At 35.3% G+C, this 26,362-nt stretch overlaps 1 protein-coding gene across 1 annotated transcript; it reads left to right on the forward strand.

Moving 5' to 3' along the window:
- The first annotated feature begins 128 nt into the window (after window positions 1-128).
- LOC148645518 (sperm-specific sodium:proton exchanger-like) lies at window positions 129-25,364 on the forward strand. Its single transcript, XM_088611994.1, has 28 exons — window positions 129-316; window positions 591-785; window positions 1,382-1,482; window positions 1,762-1,890; window positions 2,242-2,407; window positions 2,657-2,767; window positions 2,864-3,025; window positions 3,330-3,429; window positions 3,691-3,834; window positions 3,931-4,102; window positions 4,869-4,950; window positions 5,372-5,553; window positions 6,128-6,268; window positions 7,290-7,387; window positions 8,231-8,350; window positions 8,508-8,703; window positions 9,150-9,338; window positions 10,254-10,403; window positions 11,031-11,082; window positions 13,332-13,480; window positions 13,862-13,987; window positions 14,668-14,766; window positions 21,624-21,800; window positions 22,285-22,422; window positions 22,707-22,895; window positions 23,672-23,801; window positions 24,657-24,691; window positions 25,125-25,364. The coding sequence occupies exons 1-28, from the start codon at window positions 289-291 to the stop codon at window positions 25,215-25,217; spliced, it is 3,654 nt and encodes a 1,217-aa protein (XP_088468120.1). The 5' UTR covers window positions 129-288; the 3' UTR covers window positions 25,218-25,364.
- Window positions 25,365-26,362: the final 998 nt, after the last annotated feature.

Raw genomic sequence — 26,362 nt, forward strand, 5'->3', positions numbered from 1 at the left:
CACGTTCAACGAAACGGGGGGGAATCATGTACTGTAGCTTCAAGCAAAACCCTATCGATGTAGCCTACAGGTACATCGGGATCACAAGAGGGCACACACACACCGAGCGTCCACAATGACCATACTGATTTAAAGTGAGGAAAACGCGTACTGTAAATGTCCTGAGAGGAAAAAACATCAGCTGTTTGGCGAGCAGCCTCTGCGTCACGTTTTACGCCCCGCCCGCGCGGGGGGCGGTTGAGCCCGTTTGAACCCGGGGTTCGGCTGACGTTTCCCGAAAGCGCTTGAATGAGCACCTGGTGCGCATCTCTGACAGGTGCCCGCCATCCCCGGGAGGCGTTTTGTTTTCCCCAAACGTGTGCTCACGATGGAGGAGAGACGGTAGTGCACGGTAGCCCGTCAGCCGACGACGCCGAGTTAACGCGCGACTGCCCGGGTCGGCCCGGGTCCCGTCGGTGGTCTCCCGCGGGTCACTTTTATTTGATGTTGTTCATTTTTTTTTTTCACCCAGAGGAGCTTTTGCCTGTTCTACTTTTTCATTAGCAAATTCTAAAATCTGGTCAGGTTTTTAAACCGTATTTGTATTCAAGGTTGGAGCGGCGGAATGGGGTATACGAACGCGAGTCAGGGCGGAAGAGGCCTGCCGCCTCCTGGTGGGGGCAGCAATAACACGACTTTAGCGTCGCCGAGTTCAGCCATGTCTGACCATTTCCACTGGGATATGTTCGGCTCCCACGACCAGCCCTTCATCCTGCTCGTTATATTTGGATCCTGTATCTGCGGAGGTATTTTTCTTTTTGAATCATTGAACACATAATCATTTAAACAGGAAGCGGGCTGTCAGCATCTGATACTTCTGAAAACTATTCCTTACATAATCAAATTAAGATTTGCATAAACATTATAGGGGCTGTAAGGTGGCGACATTGGCTAGTATTGCTGTCTTGCAGCACTGGGCCTCTGGAATCAGTTTGAGACCTGGGGTGCTAATCTTGGTGGAGTGTATGTTCTCCCTGCGTTTGCATGGCTTTCCTCCAGGTGCTCCTGTTTGCCCCCACAGTCCAAAGACAGAGCAGTAGGTTAATTGGCATCTGGGTAAACTGGCCCTGGCATGAGTTTGTTAGTGTCTGAGTCTGCCCTGCGATGGACTGGTGTCCCACCAGGGTGTATCCTGCCTTGAGTCTGTTGTCTGCCGAACAGGCAGCTAGTGTTAGAAAATGGATGGTTAAAAGAGTACAGATGTTATTGATTGCAATGAATCTTGCCAATCATTGAAATGCTGGACTATTCCATATTACATATAATAGTACCACATGGTATTGATGAAATACAGGTTACACACTGCTTAACTGTAAGAAGGGCTTTTTCCACTCATTCCTAGCAATTATCAGGACCCTTGTGCAGAAGGTGAAGCTGCCCTATACTGTGGTTTTAGCCATGTGTGGTATCATTCTGGGAGTGCTGAGCCTTCATTATAAAGAGGTTTGTATGTTAGCGCTTTGCTAAATTAAAAATATCTACCTTCGAATAGAATACTACTAAGATGAAGTTCGTTTGGAACTAGTTAATACTAGTCCTCATTAACATACTGTAACTCACCTCTTCTCAACCTGTTAGGTTGGCCTACAAACTCCCCAAACCACTTTTCATAAATGTTAACCTAAAGCTAACTAAATATTTTAAAAATGTAAAAGGAATATAATTATTGTATATTGGTGTTGTGAGTTATATTTGTATATTTATATATTTTTTTGTTACCAGGTTAAAAAATATACACATGAAATAGCTGACATCAGCCCAGTGCTATTAATCCACACCTTTATGCCAGTGTTAATATTTAGCACAGCCTTTGAAATTGAATCTCACATGTTTTGGAAATCCGTGTTACAGGTAAGAAGCTTTGTATCCTCTAAGTGAAATTGGACAGTACCTTTTAACAAGTGAAATGAAAATGAAATTAAAACTTAATACCTACCCGAAACGTTTTATTGAATTTGATGTGTTTTGCACTTTTCAAACATTATTAGATTATCTTAATGTTGTGTCTTTCTCAGCATATCTGAGATTTTACATTTTTGATGCTGCAGGCATAAACATCTTGATAAGGTAAAAACTAGAAAGCATTATTTCAATTTCTTTACAGCAAGCAAGAAAGTTTTTTTTCTTGACATTTTTGAAGAATTTAGAGTTTGTTTAAAATTCATTTATAATCATTTGATGTTCCTACTATGTATATGGCAGGTACTACTGCTGTCTGTCCCAGGTTTTTTAATTTCTTGCTCTCTGACTGCATTGCTTGCTGTCAAAATCTACACCTACAACTGGAACTGGTACATTGGAATGATGTTTGGAGCCATTGTTGGGAACACAGACCCTATTATATCTCTTTCTTTGTTAAGAAGCATTGGTAAGTGATTTCTTAATGTACAAAACTGTCAAAACAAAAAACAATCTGCAGATCTGCATCACAAAGAAAGCACCTTTTAAGAAAAAGCATTAGTAGGAAAGAGATCATATTTGCTTTTCCTTCCTTTCAAAAATATCCTTTAAGTTTTAAGAAGAGCAGATAAGCAGAGGGATTTCTGCAGTGACTTGAGTGTACATTGTATAAAGAAACGCAGTAACAGGTTCTGTTGGGTTTTCTATCTCTTTTTAGGTACCGCAAAACCTCTTATTCTTCTAATTGAAGGCGAGTCACTATTTAACGATGGGACTTCCATCATTATATTTGAAGTGTTCAGAGATCTTGCTCTCGATTTAGCATATGGTAGGATATAATTCTTTGATTTCCAAGCATTAAAACAGTTACTGCGTACAGATCAGCTATTCAATTTTAATTTTTTAAAAATATTTCTCCCTCTAGAATCCCACCTTGCTGTAAAACTGGTTTTGAAGATTTTCGGAAGTCCCCTGTTGGGATTCATTGTCTCAAAGATCATAATGTTATGGCTCTCATATATCTTCAATGATGGATTGATTGAAATAACGATCAGTCTGGCAATGACATACATCACATTTTATGTAGGTAAGAATTGTTTCTACAGTATATTTATATCCTGTATTTAAAAGAAAACCAACAAATGCATCTTTTAGACTGTCTTGACTTCAAACAATCGTCTTGGCTTTGATGCTTAAAGGATTTAGAAATATTACTTTGATGTAATGAAATCATCATCTTATAAGGCACTGGCGTGCAGAAAATTATAAAGCTGTATTTAATATGCAGAATGTTAAGGATTGTTTTTATGCTTATAGTTTTCCATTTATGTTGTATTCCCAACCTAATAGTCACCCAGCATATTTGGAATAATGCTTTTTATTCTGTTTAGCTGAATGGCTTGGAATGTCAGGAGTTATTGCAGTTCTCATAATGGGACTACTTTTGGAAACTGTAAACTTCAGTCCAGAAATTGAAGTATTTCTCTTACGGTCAGTATTGGTAATAGCAATAGCAGTATTGTTTTAAAAAACATTTTATGTATGACATCTTTTAAAAGTGTGTTTTAAACTGATTGCATTCCTATTTAAATGCTTTCAGATTACTCTGATGGGTATTTGAATTATAGTTCTGTAGTCTATTCATATATTCAAAAACAATCTTCATAACCAAAATCATATAAGATGGAACACACATCAGGATGTGACTGGTTTTAGTCAGAACATTTGTTAATGTAAGTTTTATTTCAACAGCTTCTGGGAGATGCTGACATACCTGGCCAACACTCTCATATTCATCATTGTTGGGGTAGTGATAGCTGAAAAGTCATTTCAGCACCTATCAATTAATGATTTGTTTTACATTTTTGTGCTGTACTTTGCACTCTATATCATAAGGTAAGTAATTCCTTGTGCTTTTCTTTACAAACTTCTAATTGAAATTCCTATAACTTAAAAAGATATATTGACCATGATGGAATTTCATGATTGCAGGTTTGTTATGATAATAGCATTGTCTCCCATACTGTCTCGCATGGGCTATGGGTATAACTGGCGATGGGCAGCAGTTAGTATATGGAGTGGAACCAAAGGAGCCTTCAGCCTGAACTTGGCTCTCATGGCATTTCAGTCAGATGGGTTTGATAAATTCACTGTTCAAAACAAGGTAAGGTCTCCATCAGTAGTCTATTTTAAACAATTTTATCAGCAGCTTGAGGTCTGAGTCTGCATTAGGCAATGAGAAAATTTCTATTTTGTGTGATAATGGTCCAGTATTAAGTCATTGTGAGGCTCCCACAGTGAGTGCCATGATCCATTTGAGAACAGACATCTTCCTGCTGCATTGTAGCTGACTTACCAAGTATACAGTAAATTATTTAACCTCCAATGACTCCGGTCCGAAACTAAAGCCATTCTGAAATGAGTTGAACTAAAGTACAGCTGCAATGTGAGCCTTGACAGAAATGAATTCCCAGTCAATTTTCAACAATTACTGAGGCATATGAGAACTTATATATATACTATACTTAATATTCAGAAGACACAAGTCCTTCATCAGCAAGTTTTCAATGAACCTCGGTGCCATCAATGTGGGCATAAGATGTCTGGAGACTGCAGAGCACGTCCTATGCCTTGAGCTTTATTTTTCATACACTTACAAAGAAATCCTGCATCACCTGAAATGTGCAATGGCAGCCTTTGGTCATCTGAAGAATTGGGTGGTCGTGCATTGCAACATTACAACTAAAACCTCACTGATGGTTAGTTATCCCCCTGAAGTATAATACGTTTAGATTCGAAAGAAACATCCAACAGCTTAAAAATGATTTATATATTGGTTTAATATCAAACCATGAAATAGCTGTGGTCCAGTGGATCCCAAAAGTGCCGCATAGAGTTGAAAGACTGCTTTTCATTTTTTCTCATTTTAGATTCTGCTTCTCACATCTGGAATGGTTGTTCTTACTCTTTTAATCAATGCTACCACAATGACATGGTTACTTAGACTCTTGGGTAAGGACTTTGATCTGGATTTTATTGTATTGCAGTGAACGTTCATTCACAGTATCTTTCAGTTAACATCTTTCAAGCTTGTGGAATCTTCTGAAAACAATCACTATGATTTCTCAATGCTAGAAGCCATAATCATCTTAATAGACTTAAAATTCTGCTTCATATAAAGTCAAAGTCAGGAGTCTTGGACCGCTGTTTCACACTTACTGTTGTTCATCATTGTGGCATATCCAGCTTTGGCCAGTGAGACAGGTGTATATATATTCACATTAGCTCTGAACTATTAGAGTATAAAATTGTGAAACTTGTATGTGTACCATTTCCCAGAAAAAATATCTGATTCCCAAATGAAAAGTGGGTACAGTATTTAATTTTCAGTGCTTATCAGTATTCTGGGGGCTTTAATTTCAGTATTTCATAGGTCTGTGTGATGTCTCTGCACCAAAACGTATGGCAATGTACAGTGCAGTGCAGCGTGTGCAGGAAAGTGCAAATTGCACCTTTGCAATGCTAAAAATGGACAAGTTCCTTGCTGATGCAAATTGGAAAATGGCAGAAGACGCAGTCCAGATTGATGACCCATACAAAACAACAGATGAAAAAGTAAGTATATAATAGTCTACACAATTTTGTTTTCTATAAATACCTCTTCCCCTCATACACTTCTGAAATTCCATTTGAAGAAGATATTAGCCGCCAGCAGAAGAGCGAGCTGAAGTGCCAATGGGCTCACAGTGACATCAGTGAGGGATTCAGTGCTCCAATCAGCACTGCATCTTCTGTACGTTTCTACAGAGCCTTTAGCCTGTCAAGTAAGATAAAGGGTTCTAGGTTGCTGAAGTCTGAGTCAGTCATTGCTGTGAGATAAGATAAAAAGACACATTTGGCAATTCCTGTTACGGGCAAAGCCGGACCTCGTTAATTACCAATCAGCGTTCCGCACACGACTCTCACGATCAATTAGGTCTCTGGTTCCTCCTGGTTTATCACTGGAAGAAAAATGAACTATTCTTTTCTCTCCCCTTCCCCTTTGTACATGGTGCTTCCAAACTGTTGAATGACAGTATATAGAGCATAAGGTATATATTAATGTTTAATGTGTATAGTTGCCGTTCTATGATATTGTTACCGACATAACATTGATTGAATGTCCATTCTGGATGGTTTGTTTAACAAGGTCAGCATTGAAGAGTTCTCCCCAACAGCCAGAACAAGCAAGTGTCCAGACTGTGAGAAGAACATCCCCTGCGATCCCTCTTCTCGTGAGATGGAAGACATGATGGAGGAGGCTCGTATGCGGATTCTCAAGGCTCAGAAGGTGAGTACGTTCTGTTGAAGCCAAATTGACACAGAAACACTTAGCACTACCCAGTGCATTAAATCACAATACCCTAAAATTCAGAGTTATTAATGGAATGTGCCACACAGAGAAAAAAAATGGTCTGATCTTACTTACCTACACAGTACTTACTTACCTACACAGTTACAATGAAGGAATGTCCAGATAATATTTTAGTATTTTTAGGAGGATCTGGTGTGATCCTCCAGATTTGTTGTCTTATGTTCCAGACTATCCAGCTTCACTCCATGAGTATTGAGTATCTTCTTTTGTCCCCTTTGTTCACTTGAGAACAAATCCAAGACCAAGATGAACCAATGAATAGTTGACATTTGGGCATTTAAGTCAACACTTATCACAAAACTCTGTGAGCTTTTCACACCAACAAGCTATGCTTCAATCATTGAATACACAAGCAGAGAAGTCATTTCAACTAGTCTTTCAGCTGCTTAATTGTGGAAATAGTGAGTGAAGAACAACTTCTTAACGCATCTCTACCATCACTGAAGCCTTGCCAATAGAAACATAAAATAGGAAGTGGGGAGATGGGGTATGCAAAAGGTTGTGGTAAGCAGCTCCTGCCATACTGATCAAGGGATCTCAGTGGTCTACAATTCTACTTGAAGGTTAATAGCTTATTTGCTAGAACTTCCCCCTAATTTGAACAAACTAATTATATATTACTACATAAAATTATGTGTTAACCTTGTAGTACAGAAATACAATATATATTACCACTGTATTGAGAGAAACATTTTGTTTCCTGTAATTATTGTGTAGATATACAGTTACGCAGTTAAAGTGGTAATATGATTACCTTCTAATAATAATAGATAAGTATAGAAATCTAATCATTCATAATAAAAAGTGGTACACTTGGTACGTAATTAAACAATAATAAATGGTAGAAATTCTAAGGACATTGTGTTTCATAAAAAAACAAGCCCTCTGTAATATATAACATGCAGTATTAAACCTGAAAAAAAAACTTGTTTTTCAGACTAGTTATTGGAGGCAGTACAGCTCTGGGATGTTGAACAGGGAAGCTGCCCGTACACTAATTAGCACCACAGAGAGCATCACTGATCACAGAGGAAAGTGAGTGCTGCTCTCTTCATATCTGTAGGACTAGTAAAATCTGTATTTTTCTTGTTTAGCTTTTTGATTTGAGTTTATTGAACAGTGTTCAGTTTTTTACATAGACTGTTATAATCAGTAAACTTTGGTTTAAAGGTTAACAGGACATCTATTCTGTGTTGCAACTTGAGAAGTACTAAATTTGCTGATGGTTTTGCAACATTTTTGAGTTTTACAACAGACTACAAATATCTGTGGAATCAGGAAATAGTAAGTTACAGAAGAATGAGGATTCCTGAGTCCACAGACATTTGCAAGCTTTTGGAAAAGTTGCAATGATCTCTTGCTGTGAACATAACAACCTGAATATAGCTCCATGAGTTAATTATTTTCAGTTGAGCTTGAATAACTCTTGAATTCATAAAATAATTTAAAATCTAAAGTTGTCATTATCTTTTTCACAGCAAATTTGCATGTTTATATACAGTTAGATTTCCTGTATCTACCGTACATATACTTTATATATGAAAATACTAAATCTATAGTTGGATGGGATACTGAAAGTAGTATCTAGTAAAAATAAATTAGCAAAATGTATTAATAAATAAAAAAAATGTTATCAGCTATTAAAAGAAAAAAGATATGAGTTGAGACATCTTCACACTTGAAAAGAAATTAACTTTTTCATCTAGGTGGAGTAATCCACTTTTATCAGTATAGACATAATCAATTTCAATTATCTAATTCAACCATCAAATAATCAAATTTAAATAATTTAATTATTTTGTTCAAACATTTATTTTCAGGTCATGTTGAAGCAGTTATGAAAGGAACTGTTTCTTTATTTGTATTTATTCTCTTCAGGTTCATGACAATGCAAGATGTGAAGAAGTTTTGGGAATTGAAGGGGTTTTTTGTCTGCCTTAGAAGGCGGTTGGAGGATTGGATGTACAATGTCAAGGTCGACAAACTGAAGCCTTCAAAGTACATTTATTTTTATATAAAGTTTGTATAATTCTGTACATATATTATTCTAAAATATCTGTTAAACTTATGCTACATCTACAACAGAATAAAACTGTTTTCTGAAAAACGTTAATTTGACTCAGAGCATTAAAAAATAATATTTGTGTCATTTCAGATATTCTGTCTTAAAGAAGTGCTACCAAATTGTGTTCAGTAACTCCTTTGATTATTTTATCTACATCCTGATACTGCTGAATCTTTTCCCCATTATACTGGAATATATCCCAGCAGCGATGGTAGCATATGATAAAGAGCTCAGGATTACCAACTACATTTTCTTCACTTGCTATCTAATAGAGGCGGTATTTAAGGTACTGACGACTTTTTTCCCCAATAGACGAATAATAAAAAAACTCACAATTAAAAGGATTGTTTACTGTATAATTTAATTTCACATTTGAGAACCTAAATATCTTTGGCAGATCAATTTATTCTGTTATATGAACTACTTAGGATTTGACAAATGCACTGGAAGAGCTTTTTAAAAGTAAGAAGTGCAAAATTAGAAAAAATGGTTATAGAAATATAGTTTAATGAGAATATGTTTGAAGTTTGTTTTTTTAAAGTCTTCCATAGTCCTCATATGTAAGTCATCAATGTACATACTTTATAGGATATTTATATGTTTACACATACACATGCAAAGCTAGACTTGAGTTTTTTTAAATGTGGTACTGTATATTAACCAATAATCACATTCGTTTTGTGCTATCTCTCACCACTTAAATAACTGACTGCTTTTTTTGCTTTTATCAAGGCATTTGCCATGAGACGGGCATACCTGTTCAACCACTGGAACCAGTTTGACTTGTTTATCATTTTGATGGCAGCAGTTGACATCATTATTGATCAAGTTTTTGGATTTGTAGATCTAAACATACACATGATCAAAATTGTTCGGGTGTCTAGGATGTTTCGCCTCACCAGAGCTCTCCGCTTGGTAAAGGTACGTTACAGGTTGCAGGAGTTGTACTACCGTAAGGTCATGGTAAGGACTGGTAGTCTGCGTTCAGAATGTTATTGAATTTGAAAGGCACAAATAGCTTGTGCCATTCTGAGATCAAATCTTAAAAATGTCACAGTATACAAGTAACTAAAATACACAAATCAGCTTTTAATCAAAAACTATATTATATAGAGCTATAATATCCAAAAGCCATTGCAATAGTTAGGCCCTGTGAATCTGTCCCAGCAGTTGGATAAGACAATTTGATATTGTAACAGTTTTCCAAGGAGTTCCAGGGTCTGTGTTTTATTCCTGTCCTGGAGGTCTTACCTGATATAAAAGAACATCTGCTTTACTCTTACTTAAAAAGATACTACAGTATATATCGATATATTGTAAAGTATTGTTTCTTCCTAGTAAACACTTTAAATTCTCCTCATAATTTAATTAGTTGTGCAGTTGATTATTAAGATAAGATCACTTTATGGGCCATATAGGAATTTGTCTTTTGCACATACCCCGACGTTCTCTCCATGAGACACACAGACAGGGAGAGAAGCTTGGGGTCAGAGCACAGGGTCACCCATTTATGGAGCACCCCTGGAGCAGTTGAAGTTAAGGGCCTTGCTCAGGGGCCCAACAGAGTAGGATCCTCTGCCAGCCACGGGGTACAAACCGGCAGCCTTCCAGCCACAGGTTCAGATCCTTAGCCACAGAGCCACTGCACCACCCATTGAATATGCTTAAATATTGATTCCTCTTTTAGATATTTGTTTAAAGTTTTTGCTTATTGGCATATGAATTGATGTATGGTGAATAAAAAGCAGATGATGTATATATTTACCTGCACGATAACGAAGGGCATATTATCAAAGAAACATTTAAAATGCTAATGATTTTTTCCTGCTCTTCCAGATAATGATACCAAGACTTATTGAAGTGTGCAACAGACAAATACACAAACAGCTTAGTTTTGGTTATGACATTGGAAAAGGATATGTGGTAGGAGAGGAGGACATAAGCAAGATTATCGATCATATTTCTGAGGAAAAAATAATTTCACAGGTGGGAAATTTTTAGAAAATACCGAAGCACTTATTATTTTGTAAACATTACATTTGAAGGTTGGTGCAGTGATTAGCATTGCTGCCTCTTAGCCCTGGGTTCAATTGCTGGAGAGCTGTTTGTGTGGAGTTCTCCCTGTATTTGCACTGATTTCTTCTGGGTTCAGTGGTTGCTTCCCACAATCACAAGACGTACTGGTTAATTGGCTTCTCAGAAGACTGGCCTTGGTGCGTGTGTGTGCCCTGCGATGGATTGGCGTCCTGTCCAGAGTGTATCTTGCGCAGTGCCTGTTGCTTGCCGGGATAGGCTCTGGCTCCCCCCATAAACCTGTACTGGATAAACAAATTAGAATTTAAATCTGGATCAGTCAGAAAAAAACGACTAAAATTAATCTTGTTAAATGTTTTGCTATTGAATAACCATTTTAGCATTACTCATCATTAGGTATGATGTATACTAATATATGCTGTATATATATTTCACATTATACCACACTCAGTTTTTACCATAACCTTTACCAAAGCTAATGATAGAAGGCAGCATAACAATTAAGTACAGCAGTGTTAGTCAATGGTTTTTAAGGTGTTAACTGCTTCAGTGTTTTATTGGATACATTGTCTCTTTCAGAAATTAAAAACTATACTTGAGAAGAACAGACAAGAAGCCGTCAGGGAGCTTGGTAAGAAGATAACAATTAAGGAAGAAAATATACCCATATGTTTTCATTTCTGGTGTTTGTTCTCCTTGTTTATTTTGTACAATTTGAAATGTTTTGTTTTAGCTTTTGTCTTTTAATCCAGAAACTGCAGTTTAGCTGTGCTTGATGGAAAATGACTGCCCTCTTTCTACCAATTTTTCATTTCATCTCGTGAACCAAATCAGTGATGCTAGCTAAACATTTACAAACCTTAAATGTGATACATTAATTATCTGTCATGTAAAGTTGTTTATTCCTGTAAGGTATGTTTTTTTACTTGGGGTAACATCTTTAGCATACTGAAAGGAGCTTGTGTAGTGAAGAGGAACAGTGTCGAAGTATATTACTGAAGAAGAGAATCTACTGTACTTCTTCTGAACTGAGTATCAGTAGTTCTTCAGTTGTGCCATGTCATGTCATCTTAGGCATAATGATAACCTCTTGGGTGTCCTTATTATTTAATGGGTTTCTCTTGCTTTTTCAATCTTGTACCAAGCATTTAAGAAAAAGAGCCAGCATTTTACTGCTTTTAAAGTAATCATCATGTGTGCATCCATCAAAGAAAATAGGGCACTGATTACAAAATATTAACAATTAGGTCTGAAAGTAAGGTAAGATAAGTCTGAAAAGACTGGGAATGGAAGTATTAGGCCATTGTGAACTGTTAAAAGTCAGAAAAATGGCTAAGGAGTGAGCTTACATTTCGACATGTGGGATAAAATTTCTTCCCGTCTGAATACAAGAGCAGAACAGTTGGATACAGTACGGTAATCATACTGAATGTACCCAATTTCTCTAACTCCCAGTAGGTGCCACTATTCTTTGTGTGAACCATATAAAATTGATGTCTTTTTTTCTGAAAGTATATTACACTGCTGATTAACATTTAAAAGGCAGCTCTTTGCTGACCTACAAAATACACCCTCAAAGACCTGAGATAAGATTACAGCTTGCCCTTTCTATATGGACATTTTGCAAGCTATCAACTGTTGTTTCTTTTTTATAACAAATACTGTATAAAGGACACAATCTTGTCAATATCTGGAGATAGGCCATCTATAAAAGGGCTTCTATGTAGGACTTTGGAATACAAATAATCCCCCCATAAATGAACTAAATAGGTTGTAGACAATAATAACTTTGCAGCCATCATTGATAGGAATTTAAACCCACTAAACAATCGGGGCTTGCATGGCTGGGAGAGAAATGAGTTCTGGGATTTGGATTTAATATGTAAAACAACAACCCTTTCAAGTGAATCAGCAGTGAATATGACCCAGAGGGTACAGGTTAAACAATAGGAGATGTGAATTTAGAAAAGAGAAACTAAAGCACTTTTTATACAAAGGTTTGTGGGATTCTGGAACATATCTTATTTCTTTCAAGAGATGTCTGGAAGAGATCCTTGGATCAATTAGGTGCTAACTATCAAAGATGTGCTGAATTGCTTAATCTCATGTATAAGATTTTTTTATTATTTTCAATTGTTCAAATTTACAACAAGAGTGAGTTTGTTTGTAAATGCATATTTGTGTTTTAAAAGTACTGTAGTTTAAAATAAAAGCTGTTATTGAGAATGGTAAATACATTTGGTATGCTTTTACAAATATATTTGTATTCCCTTTTAAGATACATTTGAAGTGTTATGTGACAGGAAAGCAAATAGCTTGGTTTTGCTGTGTATTCATACATTATTTGGCACTGTCAGAAAGAGTAGGAGCACCAGCCTTGTGTAACTACACTGGCAAAGCATACAATCATACCAATCATAACAATTTTCTGGCAGACAGATTTCCATATTGTAGTGACTAAAATGGCTGGCAGGATCCTACAAAAGGTATCAGAATAAAGGGGTGAAGGTGACTTGTGAGCTGAAATGTGATAAAACATCAAAAATGTGGAGAACTACATGTAATAAAAGATAGAAAGTGTAAGTATTTGTGAAGAATTCTATAAAAGATGGACAATTTATGAATGCCTCATTGCAGTGTTTTTCTTAAATGTGAACACATTCCAAGAAAAGTCTACTCATTCAGAATAATTCCTGCTGCCTTCTGAATGAAGTTCTGCTCTCTTGCAAATAGAATTTTAACAGAACTACACAAAGTAATAATATGCCTTGCTCTGCAATGAAATATGACTTAAAGCTTGTCTAAGTTAAACGATAAGATGGCTAAAAACTAAGCCTGTATGTTATATATAAGCTAGAATGTTGAGCTGCTGTTTTTCAGGCTTGCTGCAGCGAGACCATCCAGAGATTGCTATCTCTGTGAAAACCAGACAAGCAATCAGAACTGTTCTAAACAGCGAGAGAGATACAATTCGTGCTCTAATGTCTGGTGGCCTTCTAGATGATCTTGAAGCATCAAAGCTTGAAAAGGTACATTCTTGCACTCTTGCACTGCTTTTAAGGGCCACATACTATGCAGAAGCAGATACAGTACATATCATTTTCAACATAGAACTCATCGAAATGTCGAAATTGCAAAAACAAAAATCAGAGATGATCTAATGTAAAATTATAATAGTCTTTTGCAACATTGCATATTTTACAGAGATTTTGACTTCTTACAGTACCATAAATTTTCACTCAAGTTCACCGAAATAATACCGTCATCCTGTGTCAAATAAGTTGGTGTTAATGTTGTTAATCAGTGTTACAAAGTGTTTCAACAAAATTATTTTTAGAATGTATTTAACAAATATATTTAAAGGCTCAGTTTAAATATTCATTAAAACATGTTTTTTTTCCTTCGAGCAGATGATTGAATTAAAAATGAAAAAACTTATTAAATTTCCACCATCTATACCACCACCAACAGCAGAAGAGCTTCTATTGAATGTGTCATGGTTAGACCAAGAGAAGAGCCAGATACAGTTTATCAAGGTATTGGGAATTCTTATTTCATGTTGTTATCTGGTGTGTTTATTGACAGCATTGGCAAATGTATGTAGAAAACCCCAGTGGTTATTTAGTCAGATTTGCAGAGTTGCAGGCAAATAAGTATGTTTCCAATATTTGTGTTTTTAAATCAGAAGTACAGTATTAGACTCAATTTGTGGAGGACCTGGTGTTTTCTGTTTTTTCCAACCTAATATATAAAAGTTGTAATTAATTTTTTAATGTGTATAGTTGTTATTAAGGTTGTTTTTTTTATAGTTTTTGGACAAAATTTGAAGTTGATTATTCATAACCTTCAGTACATTAAAAGTTAAATTACCTATTTAATTAGGTGCCTGCTAAGAAGTACTTTAGTTATGCAGATAATTAAATAATTATACTAGCTATGTAACTGAGAGTTTGAATGGAACAAAACCAAAGAAGAACCTAATCACTGCAGGAAGTGAGCCCAGTTTTAGACCAGAGCTCTGCATTATAATAGTTTAAACAACTACAACTGGTATTTAGTTACTACCAAGGACCTGTATTCTTAGTGAAAATGCAGTGCATTTTTTCAGAAAAGGATTTGATAGGTAAGATATGTTTTAAGTATTATAATTTTACATTTCTTAATGTTGTTTAGTATACTAAACCTCTTGGTAAATAATTTATTTTTATCATTTCAGAGCAAAGCAAAACTTCTTTATTTTGACTATGGTGATGTTATAATTCATGAGGGAGAGGTACCTCAAGGAATACACTTGATTGTTTCCGGGATGGTTAAGGTAAATTCTTCTCCTTTCAGTACCTGAGTGGCATTAAAAATGCAACAAATGCTGTTGTTTCCACTGTCATTTTGTTACATTTTTAATTACTCTCAGTATGTATGAATCAGAATATCAGTAGTATATTCTTGCACAGTGGAAAAAAATAAGAAAAGGAAGCTTCTTGGTATCAAGTTTGTAAATAAGTATTATGACTGTTACAATATCTTGTAGCATTTTTAACTACTGTACTTTCACAAGTGCTGTAGAGTAATCTAAAACTGTACACTGAAATAGAAGAGTTCCTACTTACTGTAAATTTGACTATTTACAGAAACATCAAACAATGCTGGGGAATTTGCACTTTGTGTTTTTGTTTTTACAGAAGTAATTAATTTTAAAACATTTTCCTAAAGGACACATGTGAAATGTTTATGGGAATTCTAGCTATGTATTCAATATGGATATATTAAAAGGTAGAGTACACAAAAATGAACATACAATAATTGTTTATCAGAAATATTTAGCTGTCCTCATAACACCCGCAATAAAGAAAGAAAATTACACACGTTATTAAGCCATTCAGTATTTGTTGTGAAACTTGTGTCAGCACCTGACATTTTTTAACTCGGATACTACTGTACTTCATAAGAAATCCCCATTACTGAAAGATATGTCAAACCTATCTATAAATTTGCTAGCATAGTAGTTTTAGATTTTGACAAATCTGATAACTATTGGATATTTTTAGATGATAAACACTATATATATTTTTTAAAATATAATTATGCCTAAATAAACTAATTCTTAACTTAGGTCTCTAAACTAACTTGCCCTGTACTGACATTGTATGTCTAATTTAATAACATGTAAATCTAGTTATGCCTGCTTAGCTAATGAAGTAAGAATACCTTCAGTAAGTGATCTGTTTTTTGTCAGGGTAGTGCTTAAAAACATTGCTTTGAACAGACAATTATATTACATTTATTTATTTATTTTGCTGTCTGTGGTTGGTCTTTAAATAAAGTATTTATCAGGTAAAAAGGTCATGGTTTGACACAGAGTCCTTTAGTCATCACTTCACATTTAATAAATCAGAGCCCCTTAAAAAGTTAAGCCTTACATAATGTTATTCAGGTTAGACTTTCATGACAGGACCTTAGAACATATGAAAGATTACAAATGAGTGGAAGCCTTTTGACTCATCTAGCATATTTTATTGTTAGTAGTTAATAGATTTAAAGATCCTATCTATCTGTGATTTGAAGGAAGCTAGGGTATCAGCTTTGACTGAGTAGTCGACTTGACTTTTATTATATATGAGTAGTTTCCCAGTTCTTTGTGTAAAAAATGTCTCCTGTTCTCTGTTTTAAAGGCACTTCCTTCATGAAAAATAGGGGACAGAAACTAGTTTTCCATTTCTTTTCTTAAATACATGATTCACTGTTGATTCTGAAGAATGCCATTGGGTTTAATTTGTCAATGCCTAGGAGGGTTTTAAAATCATGAAACAGGTCCTCTCTAGTCTTCTCAATTTAGGACTTAACATTAGTAGGACATTTTTTAGCAGCAATATTACTTTTGAAATGTGGTGATAAGATGTGTACCCAACAATCTAAGCAAATTGTACTAGTGTAATGTGCTGTACATAATTAATTTTAACCATATATTCTAGCATTTTCTTTTTCTTTTTATTGTTTTCCAAAATGGTCTAGAAGATGGAAAAAAGCAAGTCAATATAAACACTAAGGTCTTATTAGGTTTATTAGCAACACTATCTTCTGCACTTGTCTGCATTAGATATCATCTGCAATGTGTTTGATAGGTCCAGTTTTTTGTCTGAATATTTTGGAATATCCTTCTATAGTGTCTGTTAATATTACTGTGCTCCAGTACTGTGTAGTTTGACAACTGCTCTTTTTATACTATATGTAAATCATTTATACAAATTAAGAGTAGCGGTCCTAATACAGTGCCCTCTGGTACTCTACTAATTATGTCTCCCTTACTTGAGCATTCACCTTTTTAATTAACATGCAAATACGTTTTAATTGTGTCCTTTAGCACACAATGTCTTCCATTGGTTCTCATACCATCACTATTCCAAGTGTAAATGGCTTGGTTCTGCAAAGCTGTTCATGTGCATTATGTATCTCTGCTTATAATCAAAGTTATTAGTTCAGATTTAGTTCTTGGTGGCATCCAATGATTCTGTAGTGTTGCCCTCTCAGTGCCTATATTTAATGCTGTATTTCTTTTATCCTAAGTAACACCCATTTGTACGCATTTATATGCAGTAGCTGAGTGAAGTTTCTTGCTCAAGTGACAACAGCAGTACCACATCCAGGATCTGAATTACAGGTTCCAGATATGGTTTTAGACCCCAACCATTACACCATGATGATTGTTTTGTGAAACTTAACTGAAAAGAAAAGTTTTTACAATAGATTACAATCAGCTTGCTTTTCTGTAATGTCTCCTATACCTCCAAAATGTTTCAATATTTTTCACACAATCAGGTTTATGTTTCTGATTCTAAACTTTAATTCACAATGAATGAGGACACTCAATCAGAAAACGTGTTATAAATGTATTTTTGAAAGGTTAGGCATAAAGGGTTTTGTCCTGCTACCTTGCCAGAAAATCAGGTGGTTAATTTTGTAATTAACAAACTTTTAATAAACTTCCCATAATCTTTCATTTTTATAGAACTATGTTGTAGTGTATGGCACTATGATATCCATGCATTGTGCATTCCTTTGCACAATAACTTTATTTTACATTAAGGAAGGATGTTATTGTTATTTATATAGACAAAAGCACTGAAGGTCCATTGAGCAATTTATGTTAGATGCAGGATTTTTTTAAAGCAGAACTTTCCTTCATCACCATTGAAATAAGGCTTCTTCTTTAAACTTTACTCAAGTACACACCTGTAGCTATTAAACTCTTGATTCAGAGTTAATTATATCTCCTGTCTGCACTCCAAGACTCCCTCGAGATAATACAATATTTAGTCACCGTTATTATTATGTACAAATTACTTTTGATTAGCCACTTCGGTGCACCTTATAATGGAACTTTAAAAGGGCTATTTATGCTGGAACACAGTATTAGCAATTTTAGTACATTACAACGTGACACTGTAATTATGGGTTATTTTGAAATGTAAGGGATAATAACCTCCTCTTTGTAGTGACACTTTTACTACCTTTTTGATCTGCCACTTTAATATCAGCATTAACAATTTAGGACATTTTCTTCACTTTTGGTTTGGTGCCTGTGCGGTTTTGGCTTTGACTGTAAAAGCACAACATACTCTAATTTTTCAAAGCATAATATGCATCTGGAGTATTAACATTATATCCTGAGGTTTTTTTACTATCGGGTAGATTTTCTATGTGTTAATTCAGCATTTCTCCCAGTTGGTTTTCCCCAGGTAACATATCTGTATATAAAGCCAAATAATATATGCTCTAATTATTAAAATATTTTTGCTAGTGTAAAGTACCAAGAAATATGAAGAAGCCAAAGGTTTATATCACTGATATGATTTAAATAGATATAAAACTCTCCACATGAATACCACTGGACTTCATGTTCTTCTGAATTGGGCATCTGATGTTTGTTTGTTTGTTTAAATCATAGAATAAAAGTATAAAAAGAAAACAAAAATGCAAAATAAAACAACTGTACCTGTACCTCTTTACAATAAATAAGGAACACCCCCCACAGTGCAATACAACAAGAAGCCTCTTGCAATTCAAGCATTGAGCGAGTTGAAGATTGAATTTGGCAGTCTTTTTAAAGAATTGAATAAAAGCACATTGGTGGTTCCTTTTATAGGAAAATTAATTTGCTAATATAAAGCTAGAAAGATCTGTTTGCATTGACAAAGTGAAAAGATTGAAAGACAGTACTAAACTAAGGAAGAAATGTATTTCCCCATTTGATTTAAAAGTAATCATATTGAGTTTGCAAATTTGCACTTTTAAAATGATTTTTCTATAGCTCTGGTTGGATGGTTTTTCCCTTCAGAAAAATTGTAACAAAATAGAAACGCCTGCATTCCAAAACTAGGAATGTAGCAAAGAGCTCCTGACTGAATTGTTATCTTTGAAATGCTGGTCGTTTTCCTGTTTACTGAGTGATTGTAAAAACATACTGTATATCAGTACCTAAACATCCTAGCATCTGTTCCTCTAAAATGCACCTCTGTAATCTATTCCATACACTAATAATTGACTTTGTAAAAAGTGTTTCCTAACCTGGGTGCAAACATATTTTTAGCTAGGTTCCATTCAAGTTGCTGTGTTCTGTTTACCAAAGTTGACACAGTTGATCAAATAATGAGGTATTAAGTCAAGAAGGCCTTATTATTGAAAACAGATCACTTGTTAAGTGATGTATTGTAACTTGAGTTAGGTACGAAGGACAGTTTGGGCAGGGGAACCACGTTTGACAAAATTCTCCTACTTATGTGCAATTTCCAACCCAATTTTAAATAATTGTGGAATCCGAAGGCTCTCTCTCTCACAGGGATTTGCTTAGTTTTCCTCACACCTTCCAAAAGACTTGTTGGCAGCGTTCCTTGGTGTCAGTATCTCTAAAGTGATCCACTTCCAATTTGTGTGTCCTTGGTGGGGTATCCTCCTTGGCTACTGTGCTGGGCTATGGGATGCTGAAACACTGTGTGTGCCTTTATAATTACTCATATCCCATGCTAAAAATGAGCTTGCAATATTTTTAAAAGTCGTTTTAAGTGAGATTAATCACAGGAGCATTTGACACACAGACCACTGAGTCATGTACAGAAATTACAGAGAGACTGCATGTTAATGTGTTGTATCAAAAATTAAGTTGTTCTTTTCTTTGTGAATCTATTTTAGTATGACAAGGTCAGAGTTATATTATTCCTCTATGTATTCTGACTTCAATGATGTCATAACTATGACTCTAAATATCTGGGTTTTTTACATAATCATTATTTAAAAAAAAAAACAATCTGTGTAGTTTCAGAAAATGTACTACATTTCCTTTACAAAAGGGAAGACAAGGCATTTGCAGGAAATGTTTTTCAGAAGCAGTTTTAACCTGTTTAAAACTGTATTATCAAAAACGCAGACATCATGAAGCTGAGATCTGATCCATGTTGAAAGCTTAAGTGGTTATTTTGATCAGATCAAGGGATGCCAGTAAAATCACTAAACCAAACCATATATTTACCTAGATAAATCCTTAATTGAATACATTTACAAAAATACCTTGTACTGTTTAATTTAGATTTCTTTAGTAAAACTAGTTGTTCATAGATAATTATATTGTTGCCATTTTATATTTTATACAGGGGAAGACCCTTAGGACATTATTTTACAGATTATAGCTGAAAGTATAACATTACCTCAGTAACTGATACCTATAGGTAAAATTATTTTATTTTAGTTTGAGTCATGAAAGAGTCCATGTTAAGGCAAATAGAAAGTGTTATACATAATATAATATAACAACTATTTCAATGTGTTATAACTGTACTCTCACTAAACACTGCACAGGCATTGAAGTTGTCAATAAATGCTGTGAAGAAGGCAGTATATGGAGGATCAGCTCCATGTGCTGAAATATTTTATTGTTCAAGAGGAAATAAATAAGGCATATGGGAGGGTAGACATTGGATTATATAGGGTTGATTCAACAATTTACTACCAGCTGAATAATTGAAGTGTTTGCCTATTAATGTTGATTGAATTAGTCAAGAATTGCTGAACGGTGTATAGCTGTTGCAAATTACATAGCTCCTTGGTCATGGAGTGAAGGAAAAAGTAATATGTTCTAGGACACTGGTTTATTATAAAAAATAAAAAGTTAATTTAATAAGAGGAAGTGGGTTTATGAGTTGGCAGGAGGAAAATGGCATCCTAGAATGGAAATATATGGCAACTCCACACAAACACAAGTAAGACTCATCTATATAAGAACACAAAATGCTTTTTAAATGCTTTACGCTATTTATTGCTTTTATTTATGTGCAGATAACTAAAAATGATGCATACATATTCTGCAAAGAACCTGGTTATATTAATAAAGATAATACCATTTGGTATTCAGCTAAGTTAAAATAATAAGGCTAATTGACAACAGTCACCATTTGCAGTGATTAGTCATCTGCAACTAACATCATTATAAATTCAGATAATTATTGGGTTTCATGTCTGTTCAAAATCACACTGCTTTCTTTTTAAATATCATCTCCCCACATAATCCTTATTTGTTCAAAGTAACTCAGCATTGATTGTAAAAACTCTTTGTTAGCATGTATTGAATATGATTATTCCCTCATAAAATGCAAGCTAATACAATAATTGTGTTGAAACTCGGTGGATTTGTTTCCTGATATGATAGCTTTACAACTCACTTAAAAACTGTTTTTATCACTGAATTGTATGATATCCAATTTAGTTGTGTATAGTTTTTAGTAATTTAGTTATGATATCCTGCACCTTGTCAGTTTTGGAAAATGCCCAATTTTCTTCTGCACTTCTTGGCTAGAACAGACATTTTAATGAAGACTAAAGACTGATGAAACAGCACCAGTTCAATGTCCAGATTTTAATGTCAGAAGAGCAAATTATGCTCAAAGAAGGGACAGCCTGTGCCTCTTTTAACCTGATACCATGAGAATACAATTCATAAAGTTTACACTAAAGTTCTGCTCTCAATACTCTAAAATTCAAACTATAAAGTTTTATTTCTTTACTTTCACCAGACTTTATATTAACAGGATTCAGCAGGATAAAAGACACCATTTTCTGTACCAAATCAATGTTTCCTATTAATAAAATAATACTGGGCATTCTCTTGTGGATTATTTTGCTTTGTAGATTCATGGAACTTCTCCAGACCTTGGGAGCAAGCAGAAAATTCAGTCTCAAGACCTCTCTGAAAAGGATAAGACAAGAACCACAGATTATAGAAGCTGTGGTGCCATTCTGGGAGAACTCAACTGCTTAACACAGCATGTAATGGAAATGACAGTAACCTGTGAAACAGCAACACAGGTACGTGCCTATACAATTCAGTACGATTTTCTGTATCTTTACTGTGCTCAGGGCTTAATGCGATCATCTGAGCGAGCCACAGGAACTACACACATGAAAAGCCTGCAAGAGCTGCACGGTTTATTTTAATGAGAACATAACAGATGACAGTTGGTGGCAGACTGTTACACTACAATATACTTTAATATTTTCCAGAGGTGTAAATTAGACCTGCTGGTAGAAATTCTAGTGAATCATAACTCACAGATTTAATATGAAAAATAATTCTGAAAAACCATATTCTTTTAACAACAAAGGGTGAAAATTACACTAGTAATACCCTTTGATACTTATCTTTGGCCTACAGAACCATGAACTCAGGTCTTAAAATTGGTCTTTGTAACCACACCAATTCATTTGTCAATAGGCTTGATCAGCACTGGTTCAGTTAAGCCATTTTTTATTAGCTATGAGTTCTTACACCCTCTCATTTCCTTCCCTTCAGACGTGCTTCATCTCCATCGACGCCTTGTATGAAGCCTTTGATTTGTTTTCCGAGTTTCCTTCTCTGGAGTATAAAATCTGGCATGCAGTGGCAGTGAAAATCAGCATTAGTGCTTTAATGGAAAATATCATCTATCAGGTAATTACAAGACACGAACATTCCTTTCTTTCTCATTAATAACAAAGACTAGGCTATTACTATTACATTATGTAACAAAGGTTACACAATGAGCAAAGGGGGCTGAACTGCATCTCTGCCCCACCCCTGAGTCAGTCATGAATGATCAACAACTCAATATGACAGCAAAAACATTTAATCAATACTCAAAAGATATATATATATAGTATTTTTATAAAAACATACATGCAAAGCATTATAATTTTTTATAATCAATATATTGCTTAAATATAAAAACATTTCAGGGATGGACATACCATATGATCTGCACTCATCTGGCCCGTGCATATATAATAGATGTTGAAATGAACAGCAGGCTTGATGTATATGAAGGGAGCATGGAGGATGTCATTGTAGTGTATGGAAGCTGTGATGACTGCCACACGCAACAGTCATACAGTGCTCCTGCTATCATCTCAAGAACAACACAGCAGGTAATATTTTCTTTCAGTGCATGGGCTCTCTCGCAGAAAAAAAAGATGTAGGAGCACTGGTTGACTTCTGTAAATAAGGTTTTATATATTCAATTCATTTTACCATACTGTGTGATTCCAGAATCAATAATACATCCTTGAGGAAAATTGTTCATGGTTAAGTCTGATCCCCTAAGTATACATTTTTTTAAAAAAATGTTAGATTGAAGTAGACACTTACATTTACTGGATTAGGCTATGGAAATAAGAGTATCTAGGTCTTGGTAGCATTGCAGTCATCACACAATGTTCTTTTCAGTTATATTACAGTTCTTAACAGTATCCTCTTGTGCAAAAATAACTCCTATTTGGCGATAAGCCCACAAAAAACATACCTTAGTATTTTTGAAATACCTTTTACTGGCTTTAGGTTTCAGATATCATTACAATGCAGATGTGAGAATCTATCATGGTACTGTAATGATAGGTTTTAAAACATTGCTTGTATAGATCAGAATATACAGTGAAGTTTTTGATGTGAGCACCATCTATCGCCATTTGTAAGTCAGCACAGTATGATTTATACAAGAATAATTAGCTTTAAAAATTCACCAGTCATATGTCTTAAAACCAGTTTCATAAAGTTTTCTCAGAACATGTGTTCTGTCTGTTCTAACTAGTCAAAACATTATGTATGCTTCTTAATTATTCTGTTTTTAGTCATTTCTAACATGGATGCACAACTGCGTGCTAAATAATAACTTTTATTTTTAACCCATTTCTTCATTTTAATTAAGGTCATAGGAACAGCTAATTTAACCAAACTATTGGTTATACCAAGTGCAAATGCCGATGTGAAAGAGACGAGATCAGACCTTCAGCGGCTGGACGCTGCTCCATGCTTGAGGCATGCAGTACAGCGGAGGGGTAACAGTCTCTAATACTGTACAGGTTATAGACAGAACAGTAAACACTACTAATATATTTACTTGGGTTACGATCTGGAACATGGAGCATTGATTTTAATAAGAGTATTGAAAACTGTCGTAAAATTGATCAGTTTCTGTTGACCTAGCATGAATCAGAATGTTTAACATTTGGTTTCACAGATCCTAGTTATCACTAATACCGGTCTACCCAGTGCCAGGCAAGCTCGTTTTAGACTACTCCTAATAAGGGTCTCCAAAAATGTCATTTTCTTAGAATGACAGTGATTTGCTTTAATGTAAGAGGCACACCTGAGATCACTACAGCTGCAGAAGAACAAGTAGAATTTGATTTCATACTGAAAAGCAAAAGGGAAAACCATTTTGGCAGTGAAGCATTCTTCAGGTGTTGGGGGGAGGAGAAGCAACCCCACAACTCTCAAGACTGCTTTAGATTCAGCCAGAACTCTTTTTAGTATACCACAGAAGCATTAAGACATCTATTGTCGAGTACAGATGTCTATTCCTATATATATAGAGTGTGCCTGTTGGGTTTTTTTTAGGTTGGATAAAACTGCTTATAATCAAACGATAGTTGATTATAAAATCTATGCTATAGTATAAAGTATAAACTATCTTTATATGTAACTTGAAATCTATAATATCATTTAATGGTTATTGTTTTTGAATGCTCTTAAGAATGTCCACAGATCAAAATATGGTTGACCATTTTATCCTTCATTTCCTAGCAAGTTTTGTTTATAAAGAATTTGGTGATCTTTGACAGCTACACTCTGAGCTGTCATTCTGGATAAACTGGGATTTTGAGTATCTTTCATTTAAACATCTATTTCAGCATCCAGAATGGATAAGGCAGGATTACTAAATGCAGTAAGTGTTCTCAATTTTAAAGTAATCAAATATTTTAACTTAGTGGCTAGCTGCAAAACCAAAAACAGAATATGGTATTTTACTATAAAGCAAACTGAAGTGAATAATGAGTAAAGACTAATTGTCTGTCAAGGTAAAAGTTCAAGTTAAAAAAACAATAGAATTTAACAGTTATCATTATTGGAACCCAGCAGAATCAATTTGGTAACATATCACAGTTGAAATTGGTGGTTTTACTTTGCAAAGACAAAATGCCTTACAGATCTTGCTGAATTAGTAACAAATACAAGCTTTTTTTTCATATTAAGTCTATTCATATTATATTAAATAGAAATTTAGCACTAAAGCCACTAACCTTACGCAACAAGTCTGATGCATACTGGGTCCGTTAAACAACAGGGAATATTTAAAAACAGCTCTTAATGCCCATCAGGTTATTTCAGAAGAAACTATTCCTGAAAACAGCTTGACTCATGCCACAATGACTCCAGGCAGTCCAACACAGGCCAGAGGAGGAGGAAAATGATGGAGATATCTAGGTCAAAAGCTCTGAAGCAGGTGTACGAGACAAGATGGAAAAAAAAAACAGATAATCCTGATGTTCTTAATTCTAGTTCCCATGTTCATTAAGGTTTTAAGTTTCTATTTCACATTAAAGTCAAGATATAAAGAATATTTATTGTATTTTACTGTTTGTTCTTGTTCATGGTAAAAGGCACAACTATTCAGATTTACAAGAAAGGATGGAAAGTGTGCAGGAATAACTAATTTTTATGCCAGCAGCCATATCATTCTGCAACTTACAACTGACAACCCACTGAAGCTCAGCACGTGTGAGCCTGGTCAGTACCTGGATGGGAGACCTCCTGGGAAAAACTAAGGTTTGCTGCTGGAAGAGGTGTTAGTGGGGCCAGCAGGGGGCGCTCACCCCACAGTCTGTGTGGGTCCTAATGCCAGTATAGTGACGGGGACACTATACTGTAAACAGGCACCATCCTTTGGATGAGATGTAAAACCGAGGTCCTGACTCTCTATGGTCATAAAAAATCTGAGGGCGTTTCTCGAAAAGAGTAGGGATGTAACCCCGGCGTCCTGGCCAAATTTCCCGTTGGCCCTTACCAATCATGGCCTCCTAATAATCCCCATCTATGAATTGGCTACATTACTCTGCTCTCCTCCCCACTGAAGGCTGATGTGTGGGGAGCGTTCTGGCGCACTATGGCTGCCGTTGCATCATCCAGGTGGGGCTGCACATTGGTGGTGGTGTAGGGATCCCCATTACCTGTAAAGTGCTTTGAGTGGAGTGTCCAGAAAAGAGCTATATACGTGTAAGCAATCTATAATTATTAATTTGATATGCAGTTATAACCGGGAACATTTTTGATTTCCCTCTTGATAGACCTGGCCTCCAATTAGAAAGCCTTGTGGGAAGGTGTTGGCTGTTTAATTACTCAGGGAAAGAAAAGTTGTTGATCAATGTCGTTGCAGTGTGTAGTTTTTCCTTTATGAAATACTGTTTTGCAAAATAAAATCAACTGCACCATGTAGACTCTAGCACCATCTACTGGAACGTTCCTGTAATTAGCATATGCTATTATCTTCAAATAATATCGGCTAATAATACACATTTGTTTTTCATGTATTAATCTGAAATGTGAGGTAGGCAACCAG

The sequence above is a fragment of the Lepisosteus platostomus genome, chromosome 18 (assembly GCF_059453375.1).
Source record: "Lepisosteus platostomus isolate fLepPlt1 chromosome 18, fLepPlt1.hap1, whole genome shotgun sequence".
NCBI classification, from domain to species: domain Eukaryota; kingdom Metazoa; phylum Chordata; class Actinopteri; order Semionotiformes; family Lepisosteidae; genus Lepisosteus; species Lepisosteus platostomus.